Source organism: Elephantulus edwardii, unplaced genomic scaffold (genome assembly GCF_000299155.1).
Source record: "Elephantulus edwardii isolate Elephantulus edwardi_28Jun2011 unplaced genomic scaffold, EleEdw1.0 scaffold00373, whole genome shotgun sequence".
In the NCBI taxonomy this organism is placed as follows: domain Eukaryota; kingdom Metazoa; phylum Chordata; class Mammalia; order Macroscelidea; family Macroscelididae; genus Elephantulus; species Elephantulus edwardii.
In genome coordinates this window covers 925,950-939,176 of record NW_006400123.1, presented here as the reverse complement: position 1 = coordinate 939,176, position 13,227 = coordinate 925,950, and the positions used below count along the sequence as shown (strand labels likewise).

At 35.5% G+C, this 13,227-nt stretch overlaps 1 protein-coding gene across 4 annotated transcripts in view; it reads right to left on the bottom strand.

Moving 5' to 3' along the window:
* Positions 1-13,227, bottom strand: part of PARP8 (poly (ADP-ribose) polymerase family, member 8) — a 364,740-nt gene that overhangs the window by 46,648 nt on the left and 304,865 nt on the right. For all 4 annotated transcript variants that reach the window (XM_006902146.1, XM_006902149.1, XM_006902147.1 and 1 more), the window contains one exon: positions 2,863-2,955. In XM_006902146.1, coding sequence (XP_006902208.1) covers positions 2,863-2,955 — 93 coding nt within the window. The remainder of the gene's footprint in view (positions 1-2,862; positions 2,956-13,227) is intronic.

Genomic DNA, 13,227 nt, shown 5'->3' with positions numbered 1-13,227 from the left:
TAATAAATTATGTTTTCTGAGGCTGTAATACATTAACTAATAATGGAATAATTTTCTCCATTATTAATCAAATGACAAATGCTCTAGCATGATTTTTTAAATTATAATTTACTGTATCACAAATCCTCGCTTAGTAAAATAACTTAGAAGACAAAGGTAAGTAAAATGACTCTATTAATTAATCACTGTACCTTTATCTAATGCTAATCCTCCCAACGCCATTTACAACTTCTGACAGGGGTTCCATAACTCCTGGGCCCTCAGAAGAAAAGGCTAGTAACCCAATTACAAAATAGGCAAAAGACATAGAAAGACTTTTCACCAAGGAAGACATTTGAACTGCCAACAGACACATGAAGAAATGTTCAAAATCATTGGTAGTAAGAGAGATACAAATAAAAACGACAATGAGATACCCTCTAACAGTGGCAAAGTTTAGCAGGGCACCAAGCAATAAATACTGGAGAGGATGTGGAGAAGTGGTAACTCTGATACAATGTTGATGAGATTGTAAAATGCTACAACCACTCTGGAAGACAGTGTGGCATTTCCTCAAAAAGCTGAACATAGAAACCCCATATATTCCAGCTATTTCACTACTAGGACTATATCTAAAGAAATTAGAACTAAGACATAAACAGAGATCTGTACACCAATGTTCACAGAAGGCTTACTGACCATTGCAGGAACACTGAAAGAGCCCAAATGTCCAATCACAACTGAATGGATTGAGAAATTGTGGTACATTCACAGAACGGATACCATGGACTCAGGAGCAACAATTTTGAAAAATATTACATAACTTGGGACAGCATTATGCTGAGTGAACCAACTCAGTCTATAAAGACAAATTCTGCATAAAAACATAATTTTAACACTAGAAGAATAACTAGTAAACATGTATGGAGACCTAATGGAGAAATGGATGGGAGGTGAGGATGGGTAGGGGAAAAAACACAGGGTTGAACAGTTTGGTAGGCAGAGGGAGGGAGTGAAGAAAATGGGAAGGATCCGCTTGGAACCTGGAAAGATTGAGTAATGGTGGGGAAGGTCCAACGGTGATTGATTTTATAAAACATAATGCATGGGAATGAAGAACAGTGTGAAACACAATGTATAACGAAGTTTGTGAGCAAACCACTATAAAATTTAAAAATTTTAAAAAATTCCAGTCAGTTCTGTCTTGACAGGCATATAAAGCTGACATTGATCATATTAAAGGTATTCAACACCGTGGATAAAATTACTCATGTCTATTACATATTTCATTAATAAATTGGTAATTCCTTTTCTTACTTTTGATTAAAGTGGAACTTTTTCATGTTTTTTACTATTTTTATGAATTATATTAATTTACTCAAGATATTCTGGTTTTCAGGTTAGTTATTATGGAAATTTTAAATATTGTGTTTGTTTCAAAAGAAACATTTAAGATATATATATATAAATGCTTTTTCCCCAAATATACATTGTGCAGTACATATGGACTCAAATCTGTTCATATTTTCAAGGTTTCTTGTACTTGTCTAAGTTTATCACCAAATTTCTTCTTTAGTTTCTTTTTTTTTTTCACTTTTAGAAAACAAAATATTCTTTAATCCACTTGGAGTATCTTTTCACGTACACTGTAAGGTAAAGAGTGAAACTGATTATTTCCCCCAATGATGTTGATCATTTATATCTTATTACAGAATTACTTTAAAAAAAATAAATGGATGTGCTGCCTCCTTTATTATATATTAAATTTATTTATCATTTGAATCATTTTGAGGATAGATGATCACTGACTTACCTACGTATTATTTCGCCAATTTTATTTCCTTAAAATACTATAGCACTATTTCTTTTTTAAATATGATTAGTCTGACATTAGATTTTCATCATCTAAGTTCCGACTTTGTGTACCTCAGAATAAAACAATTCCCAGATCTATTCCATCTTCACAACTGCTGCAATTTTTGGTCCAATGTTAACAATCATTTTGTTAATTAATTTCAATGTTATTTGTCCTTTAATTAAGAGCATCCATGGTGTGGTGGGGAAAATACTTGATAGCTACCAGAAAGATCAGAGGTTCAAAACCACCAGCAACTCATTGAGAGAAAGAAGAGGGATCTTTTCCTGTAAAGGTTTATAGCTTAGGCTGTGAGTGGGGACCAACAATGGTGGCTATCTCTCCATCCTTTTCTGGCAATTTCTTTTAATTAGCATTCTTTAGCAGTATTTTCTTTGAAACTGCACCTAGTCATTCTATAAGACTAACCAAACTAGTAACTAATCTAAAAGATTAGTTACTAGTTTGGTTATGTTCCATAAAAAAATATTTTTTTCTAGAAGTTACATAAAAGAATAACATTTGGGCATCTTTCCAATTTTTTTCCTTTCTATAACAAAGAATGCTTCTCTACTCCAAAGTTGTTTCTGTTTTTATATTGTTCTTTACATCATAAAGACTGCTAGTCTAAATTGAATGCTCTCTTTATCTTAGGTCCTACCCATTACCTTTTTACTTAAATATTTAAAGTAAATTGGTTTTGACTTTATGGCAGTTTAAGTTTACTAACAGGAAATAATTTTATAAAAAGCATGTGCAAGATTGTCAATTCTTTAATTTCACCATATGAGAAAGGATAATGGTATGTTTTAAACAGAGAGTGTTTTAATTTATACTCTTAGCAAAACACAAATTTGGCAAAGAAGGTAAAATTTAGTTTCTATCTAAAAGCTGTCATATACCAATCTGCCTTTTAACTTGACACATTATCATAAAGCTGTTCTAAAAGTATAGCAGAGAAGTGGACAGTAAATTATAAAAACCTTTTCAAAGAAAAATAAGAAATATTTAATATTACATGGTACTACCTGAGCTCCAGTTGCTATTTCATCAGCAGCTTCATTCATTACTCCCAGAGTTTGGAAGGCAAACACACACAGCTCTCGCTCACATACAGTAGGCTACAAAATAAAAAAAGGAAATCAGGAATTATACTTCTTTTCTTGTATCCCAATTCCTAAATTAAATTTATGACATTCTGTATGATATAGTAAAAACCCACTGAGTCAAATTTGATTCACTGTTATCCAACAGGTTACACATTTGTGAATTCAAACACACTATGTCTTCATTCTCCTGCAGAGGGGTGTGTTGATTTAAATTGCTGATCTTTAGATTAATAGCACACTGTTTAATGTACTATACCACCAGGGATGCTTTTATAATAATTAATATACAATTTTATATTCCATCTTCACAACTGCTGCAATTTTTGGTCCAGTGTTAACAATCACTCTGTTAATTAATTTCAATGTTATTTGTCCTTTAATTAAGAGCATCCATGGTGTGGTGGGGAAATTATTGTTGTTATTGTTAAGTGTCACTGAGTTGTAGATGACTCAGTGACCCTATGAACAAAAGACCTGAACAGTTGTGTAATTTTCATTGTTTCTCCAAGTTCACAGAGTTTCTGGAGGCAAGCTATTTTGGAAGTAGATGCCACTCCTGCTTCCAAGCATGTCCATGCTCCAAACATCGGAGAGCTCCACCAAACACTGTCCATGAAGGGTAACCATTATCACATTTGACACATCAGTTTCACAGTGTTTAGCATCACAGCAACCACAAGTTACCTCTGTACAACAAATGGACAGACCAGTGCTATACAACTTAGAAGAATGTTTGACCAAAACCAATTAAAACCAGGCCTGAGGGCCACAGAATACAATCATAGAAAGTATAAAATTTTAGTTGCAAAACTAAGAAGAAAATTTGATTTACCAAAAAACTAAGAAGAAAACTTTACTTAACAAAAGTTAAATTTCTTAAGTTTATGTAAAAACAAGAAAAAATTTTCACTATAATTCTAATATAGTTAAACATTCACAAGTTGTTGTTAGGTAAGTCAACTGTAACACATAGCAAGAAGCATTGCTTCTACTGTTGTTGGTTTCATGAGGTCAGAACTGACTCATTGCTGAGGCTCCAGAATGTTTTCAGAGACCATTTCTCTCCTACAGAACAGCTAGTGGATTTAAATCACGTGCCTTTGGATTGGCTACACAAACTGGTACCAATAAGTCACCAGAACTCCCCACAGCTACCCTGTGAACAGCAAATCAAAATCCTGCCCTTTCCTGCCCCCTCCAAACTACCATTCTGAGATCCACTGCTGTAAACACTCTGTCAATCCATCTCACTAAGGGTCTCTCTTTGCTGAACCTCTACTTCTATCAGCACTATGCCATTTTCCAAGGAATGGAACCCTGTGACAATGTGCCCAAAGAATCTGAGATGAAGTTTCACCATCCCTGCGTTAGGATGCCTAAGGAGCACCCTAGTTTCACTTCCTCCAAGACGGATTTGTTAGTCCGTAGGATCAGGGCATCAATTCTCCTGTCTTCTTTATTCACTGTGCATAGCAAGCAAATGAAAGCACCATGGGTGACCCTGCTGGTAATTTAAATACTATCAGTACTACTTCCAGCATCACAGCAACATGCAAGCTATCACAGTGAAGCACAATGACAGTCAAGTGGTGGAGATATTCACTTAGAAAAGAGTAATTTACTAGCAGAGTCACAAGTGTTGAAATCATACACTTCTGTTAGTTGAATATGCTTATAGTCAGAATGATTCAGCAAGAGATAAAAATATCCTTAAAAAGAAATGTCTCTACCCCTGAAAAAGATACCAGCTTAAGCTAGTGATATAATAAAATTTGAAGTTAAACACAAAGGCTACATAAAAATACACACACAAAAAGAATTCATTTTTTTTTAATTCTTTGGAAGTAATAGCATGACTGTGTTTACTTGCTACCTAGTTCTTGAATTATTGGTTTTGTTGCAAAGACTTCTGACTTCAATAACTTCCTGAAGTCAACAGCACTGAAATATATACTCTGCAATTGCTTTGGAAGAGCTCTCATCTTTCAAATATAATATGGTGTCATCATTTGATTTATCTTACCTTCTGTGTTACATTGCATTAGGTAGCTGATGAAGCCTAACATGATGCAATCTATGGTGTTGCTGCACAGCAGACAAAAGGCATTTGTTAGTGCCACTGCTCCAAGGCTCATTCATTTCACAGGATGACCTGGTCTCCTGCCTAATCAGTGGGGAAGTGCAGCCCCATTCTGAGTATCCTCTATGGTTATGAAGCCTGATAAACTACAATACTTTCTGGTTAAATTTCTCCAAAAGAATTTAAGGAAATTATATTGATATGTTCCCTTTGTCAGTCTTAAAAGTACCATTTTATTCCAACCGTAGAAACACCAAGAAAAGGATCTGTTAGAGTAAATTAAAGAAAGTTTTTCATACAAACTCAAACTTAAGTACACTGATATATGTATGTACGTGCTTGTATATATAAATAGACATACACCAAAATAAATAGACCTGGAGAAGACTGTTCAATTTCTCTTACTTTTGAGTATTTTATCTGTATATTTAATTTTATGTGAACATCTATGTGAATACATATACATTTTACCCTCAATTTCAATGGCACAAGATTGAAGTTTTGTTCAGTCTTGGAAATCCAAAGGAGAGCACAATGCATTGGATGAACTGAATTGCAGTGAGTTTTTTGCTTAAAGCATAATCTGATCTAAAACAATAATGAAAATAATATATCACATGTATTTCATGTATACTTACTATAGTGTCAAAGATTATACTCTTTATGTATAATGAACTTTCTATTTAAGAAACAAAAATGCAAGAAGATAAAGCCAGGGCCCTAGGAATTCTCTCATGTACCGACTTACCAAAGTTCACTTGGAAAGTAAACAGTGACTCAAAAGTCACTTTGTAATAATGCCAAAAGTATATCCATAAGGGTTGGTTTCTATTTAAACTTTATACCTTCAACTATGATTACTTTGGGATCATGTAAACATACTCTGTACACATACTCTCAGAAGTATAACAACAAGATATGATCTTTTCAACACTAGTTTTGCTTTAAATAATGGAAAATGTGAAATAAAATATCCTGCTAGTCTGTGTTGGAAAGTTTATTTTTAGAAGTGAAAAATTTTAAAATGGGAGTCCCAGAACACTTGACTGTGCTTATATGAAACCTATTTTAATTGTGCTAATGCGAAACCTGTACTTGGATCAAGAGGAAGTAGTCAGAACAGAGCAGGGCAACACTGAATGGTTCAAAATTGGGAAGGGTGTATGCCAGGGATGTGTCCTGTCTCCATACATTTTCAACCGGTATGCAGAGCAGATTATCCGAGAGGCTGGGCTCTATGAGGAGAAGCGTGGCGTTAGGATTGGTGGACGATCTATAAACAATCTGCGTTATGCAGATGACACAACCCTGCTCGCTGAAACTGAGGAGGACCTCATGCACTTACTGCAGAGGGTCAAGGACTGCAGCCTTCAATATGGACTGAGGCTCAATGTCCAGAAAACAAAAATTCTCACCACTGGACCAATCGGTAGCATCAGGATGGATGGTGAAGAGATTGAGATTGTTCACAGCTTCAGTTTGCTCGGCTCCACGGTCAACACTCTTGGCACCAGTAGCCAGGAAATAAAAAAATGTATTGCGATGGGAAAGTCTGCGGTTAGGGACCTCTCTAAAGTACTCAAGAGCAATGGTGTCTCTCTGGAGACTAAGGTGGGTCTGATACAGGTCATGGTTTTTGCAATCACTTGTTATGCATCAGAGAGTTGGACAATGACTAGGGAGGATAGAAGGAGAATTGACGCCTTTGAGCTGTGGTGCTGGAGAAGAGTACTGAATGTACCATGGACTGCCAAGAAAACAAATAGATTGATCCTAGAGAGGGTTAAACCAAGCTGCTCCTTGGAGGCAAGGATTCTGGGGCTTCGTCTGACATAGTTTGGACATGTTGTAAGGAGAGACAGGTCTTTGGAGAGGGACATCATGCTGGGCAGAGTGGAGGGACAGCGCAGGAGGGGAAGACCCTCTATGAGGTGGATTGATTCAATGACTGGGGTAATCGGGATGGGTGTGTCGGAGGCAATGAGATTGGCACAGGATAAAGCAGGGTTTAGGGCTGTTGTACATAGGGTCGCTATGGGTCGCAAATGACTCGACGGCACATAACAATACTTAGACCAGGAAGCAGTCCTCAGAACAGAACAAGGAAGTACTGCAAGGTTCAAAACCAGGAAAGGTGTGCATCCCTGAACGATGTGTCCTGTCTCCATACCGTTTCAATCTATATGCGGAACATACCATTTGGGAAGCTGGGCTTTATGTTTATGAAGAGGAACATAGCCTGGAGAAAAACTCATCAACAACCTACGTTATGCAGTTGATACAACACTGTTTGCAGAAACTGAGAAGGACATGAAGCACTAGTTGCAGAACATTCAAAGACTGTAGTCTTCATATGGACTGAAGTTCAACATCAAGAAAACAAAGATTCTTACTACTGGGCCAACTGGAAGCACTGTGATAGATGGAGAAGAGACTAAGGTTCTTCACAGTTACAGCTTGCTTGGCTCTACAGTCAACACGGTATCAGCAATCAGTAAAGCGAAAGACGGAAACTGGATTGGGAAAATCTGCTGAAAATCAGGGACCTTACCAGAGTAACGAAAAGCAAGAATGTCAGTCGATTTTGAAGCCCTGTCTCACATACTTTGGGCACATGGCCAAGAGAGTGATCCTAGGAGCAGGACATCATGCTCAGAAGGGTGGAGGGACAGTGCAGGAGAGGAAAACCCAGATGAGATGGATTGATACATACAGTAACTGGGGCAACTGGGGTATGTGTGTTAGAATCAGTGAGACTGGCTCAGGACACGGTAGGCTTCAGAGATGCTGTACAAAGGGTCGCTATGGGTTGCAGGCCATTCAACAGCACATAACACCAACAAAGAAAAAATATAATAGACTCAGTTATACAATTTCATTAGCATTGTTTGTGTCTAATTCTAGGTCTTCATATGAACCAAACTTCATCTGAAAAGCTCAAATTAAACAAACTTCATTTGAAAAGATTTTGAGTAATTTCCCTGAAACATCTCAATTCTCCATCTCATTAAAAAAGATATGCATGTAAGAACATGGAATAGCCCAGATGTCCAATCACAACTGAAATGATTGAGAAGTTATGGTACATTCATACAATGGAATAATACAGAGCACACAGAAGCAATGATTTTGCAAATTATTGTCTAATTTGGGAGGGACTGGAGAGAATTATGCTGAGTGAAATAACTCAATTCCACAAGAACAAGAACACCACAAGAACACCATTATTGTATAAGGAATATGAAGACTTGGTGGGGGGCGAGTAGGGGAGAAGCAGAGGGATGAGGATGTGCGGGTACTGGGGATTAATCATGGGGTTGTACAATTTGCTGGGGGTGGTGATGGAAATTGGGAGAATTTGGTCTGAAAAAAATGTATCGAAATTTTGTAAATGAAATAGTGAAAAATTTTAAAAATATGCAAATTGTCAATGTTTTTAAAAATACTTCCTTCTATGTCTGTTTCATTCTTGTTTAAAACCTATTTATATTGTAACCTCAAAATCTCTAAGTCACACACTTTCCAAATAATTTATTTTGTAAAATAATATACCTCTCTTCTTAATGATGAAGCAATGATTACTTTATGAACACATTTCTTTTTTCTCCATATTCCTTAGTTCAAAAGTACTCCTTCCTTCTACACTTCAGTGTGGCTGATATGTAAGAGTATTATCAGCTTACTAATACTGTTTGAAGAAAGAAATTGAGAAATTTGGTGCACTAGAAAATGTGCATTTGAGGGGCTTGGCCATAACACTGAAGAATAAGAAGCAACAGTATAAATGCAATCTTATAAAAATTTTTGCATGTCTTTTAAAAGAAAATAGCATGTATAGACATAATGGTAGGAATCATTTACCCAACATAGTAACATTGTGTTATCAGTTTAATTCTGACACAAACAAGTACCTGTATTTCCTTAGGAAATAGTTTGGCTTTTTTTGTTATGGTAATGAAACAATGTGAAGCAGGGCGTTATCTTAAGCCAACCACTTTTTTGAAATATAAAGGGCAGACCAGGAACAAAAGAAAGCAGCACACAGGGAGGGGGAAGCCATGCTCCACATGAATATCACCAGGGAGCTAAAAAATAGAAACGGAAAAAGAGACAAAGACTTCCCCCCTCCAAGCCTTTACAGAGAGAACACCTTCCCCTAAAGCCAGCATCCTGAATTCTAGTCAGTTAAATGTGAAAAAATAAATGTGTTTATTAATACAATTTGTAGCATTTTCAGAAGCTAAAAGAACTGAAGAGAAAATCCAAACCTCAAGGTGCAATAATGAAAATTCATGAGGCAAAATACTGAAATAAAAAGAATGTATCAAAAGAAAACACAAGATACACACTGACTTACTGTATTAGAAAGAACTAGTTGACGTTCAACCACCTCGGGAGGTAACAAATGATCAAGAACCAGAGGTATGGAAGGAAAAAGTACTAAAGACATTAATAAAATAAGGTTCCAGAAATTAACAGAATACTAAGTGAGAAATTTCAGGAACCAGAGGCTCACAGAAGCTAGCTCCTTAGCCACCTAATTGAAGCGATCCATATTTGTGCTCACTCTAAAGAAAGATGATCCAACAGAATGAGGAAACTAGTGAACAAAATCATTAACATCATATGTAAGTAAAACTTAAAGATTGTTTTTTATTTTAATGGCTACATTAGTACATTCACAGGGAACTACCAGAAGTCTAAATTAGCTTTAGAAGATGTGGAACATAAGATATCATTGCTGCTGTCATATATAGCTTGGCAGAAAACAATACCAAGAAGAGGTTTATCTGTGTAATATGGACAATGCAAAAGTACTTGTGTAGATTAGAATAAATTATAGGTCTAATTACAAATAATAAGAATTCCAGGTCATTTAATTGCATTTTATGTACATAAACTGCAAAGCAGTTGTTCAAAGCATATGAAGAAATATTTCATAGTTAAAAATCAAGAAAGGTGTGCATCAGGATTGCATCCTTTCTCCATATCTATTTAGGGTGTTTGCTGAGGAAATAAACTGAGAAGGGGACAGTATTTAGGAATATGTGACATCAGGATTGGAGGAAGGATCATAAGCAACCTGCGCTATTTAGATGACACGACCTTGCTTTCTGAAAGTGAAGAGGATTTTTAAGTACTACCTACTCTACTACTACAGACTTCAGTATGAATGACATCTCAAACTCAAGAAAACAAAATTTTCAGAGGTACTCTAATAGTTAACATCATTATTAATGGGAAAATGATTATAAGTTAAAGATTTTAATCTACTTGGATCCACAATAAACATCCATGGACATAATGGTCAAGAAATGAAGACACTCTGTTTTTCAATATCTTAATTTCTTGACCATTGGTAGGTAATTGTATAATAATGAATAAATTTTTTTTTAAAAAAAGTTAACTGGGGTAGAAGGAGGGCAAAAGGATAAAATGTGCAACAATGAATGAATGAAAATCTAACTTTAAAATCACAATTAAAATGAAATTTTATTTTTTAAAAAAGAAATCAAAACATAATGTACAGGGGAAAATCTGTTGTCAAGGATCTTTTTAAAGTACTGAAAAGCAAGGATGTCAGTTTAAAAATTAAGATATGCCTGATACAAACCAGGATACTTTCAAATGCTTTATACATATAAGAAAACTGAACAGTGAGTAAAAACTACCAAACACACGCTGCCTTTAAACTGCAGTTTTGGCAAAGAGTACTGAACACACGGGAATGCCAAAAGGAGAAGCAAATCTGTCTTGATAGAAGTACAGCCAAGGTGTTCCCTGGAGGGAAGGAGAGCGAGACTTGGCTTCACATACAGTGCATTTAATTTGGAGATCTCAGTCTGTGGAAGGGAGCGCCATGTTTTGAAAGGTCAAAGGAGAGGAAGACCTTCAGTGAGATGGACCTACAACAGTGGGTTTAAGCACAACAGAGGCAGTAAAGACGATAAAAGATCAGGCAAGGTTTTCACCTGTTATACACAGGGTCACTCTTAGTTAAAGCTGAGTTGATAACACCTAACAGCAACATAGGTTAGGATTTATAAGACATACATCTGAGAGATGCAACTCATCTCACAAGACAATGTCTATTTTTTTATGCATTTTTAAAGAGAACAAAGTTCAAGTTCTACATTCTATACAAATACCACCAGCACAAAATGTTCAATAATCTTTTTATCTGTTAATCCTAACATATACTAATTCAAGTACTACATTATAATTTAGGTATACATTTTATGATTTAAAATTAGATGTAAATATGGTAAAATGGACTGGTTGTTTAAAACTGTACTGGTGGGTGATTTTCAGTAAACTCTGCAAAGTAAAGAGCCTGGATATTTTGTCCTTTCATTAAAGCAATGGCTAAATGGGGGGGGGGGGGGGATGTGGAAAAAAATTTCTGAATTCTGAAAATTAGCAAAAAGCTTATATAAAGCCAGGGAACTTCAGCAAAATCAGATTAATTCCAAACAAAAACATGATAATTTTGACAATTTAAATTATTCTAATCTTATTTTTACCTTGAAACTCAGTGGAAGTCTTGAAAATATTATTCTGAATCCCCAGTAAATTAAGAATAATAATGATGGATCTCATTTGCAGAAAACAGAATTATTTCATCTGCAAATCTCAACGATTGTCAATAGGATTACTAGCTGATTTCTCTTTAGGAGGATGGAGGCCAGAAGACAGCGGGATGATGCAATGAAAGGGCTTGAAGTATGGAAAAACTCAACCAACAATTTCATATCCAGTAAGACTATTCTTAAAAAAAATATAAATCAGGAACAAATTAAGTTGTTCTCTCATAAAATATGGGAGAAATTTTCACTGAAGTGTTATCCTGTAAGAAATGATGAAAACAGGAATCCTTCAGAATGAACTTTAGACAGTAACTCCAATCTATATCAAGATATGGAAAACAAGTAAACATAATTACATAGGAAAATATGAATATTTTCTTTTAACTTATTTTTTCTTTATCTGGGTTAAAAGATAATCATGTATACAAAAATATATGTGGGAGCACACACTATAGAAGACATAATTGTTCATAAAAACAGCATTAATGGGGTAGTAGAAGAAGAATGAAATTATATAAAAACAAAGTTGTTCCATAATATTAAGTTGGGAATTATCAGAACTATATTTTTATAAATTTAAAAAAATACTTATAATCCGGGGGCAAAAACTAAAGAGCTAATAACAGTATATAATAAAATAAAAAAAAAAGTTAAAAGAGAACTTTGAACAAACAGATAAGTCTTAGAGAAAGTACAACCAGAGTTCTCCTTGGAGACAAGATGGTGAAGCTTCATCTTTCATACTCTGGATATGCAGCTTAGAAAGATGAAGGGTCAGAGAAGGAAAGAAAGGCCCTCATTGAGATGGACTGACAAGGTGACTTCAACAATGGGTCTGAGTGTGTCAGAGATGTTGAGGAATGGCACAGGATAGGACAAGGTTCAGGCTGGCTGGTCGTAGGATCACTATTAAGTCATAACCAACTTGACAGTACCTAACAACAACGAGACAATACTCAGCACAGAAAGAGATAATGATGAAATTATGTAACAAAAGAAAGATAACAAAACAGCAAAAATGGAAGAAATAGGTCCTTCCTTATTAAAATAAGTAAAGGAATCTGATTCAGCTACTTTCTGCATACACACAACCTCCCCTCCCCCAACACAACACTTTGGATTCTAAGGCAGTAATAGTTGAAAAGAAAAACTATGGGGGAAAAAAAGATACCCAGACATCAACAGAGGTAAAGTACTACATAGTATTTTATCAGATAAAATAAACATTGAGGAAAATATTGTTATTAGAAACAACGAAGGCCATTATGAAATGATAAAAGAGTAAAAAAAAAAGCAATGTCATAAGCTTTTCTGGAGCCGAGTATGAGTCTGAACAACCCTGTCAACAGATCTGAAACCTGTCTTATTCTATGTCATCTTCATTGTCTCTGACATATTCAAGCCTACAGCAGCAGTCACTTTCTATACGATTTAAAATTTATACAGCAAAAATGTTAAGTAGTTTTTTATTCAACAGTTCATATGTTGTTGTTGTTGTTGTTATGTGCCATTGAGTCGTTTCCGACTCATAGCGACCCTATGCACACCAGCCCTAAACCCTGCTCTATCCTGCGCCAACCGCACCGCCTCTGACACACCCATCCCGATTACCCCAGT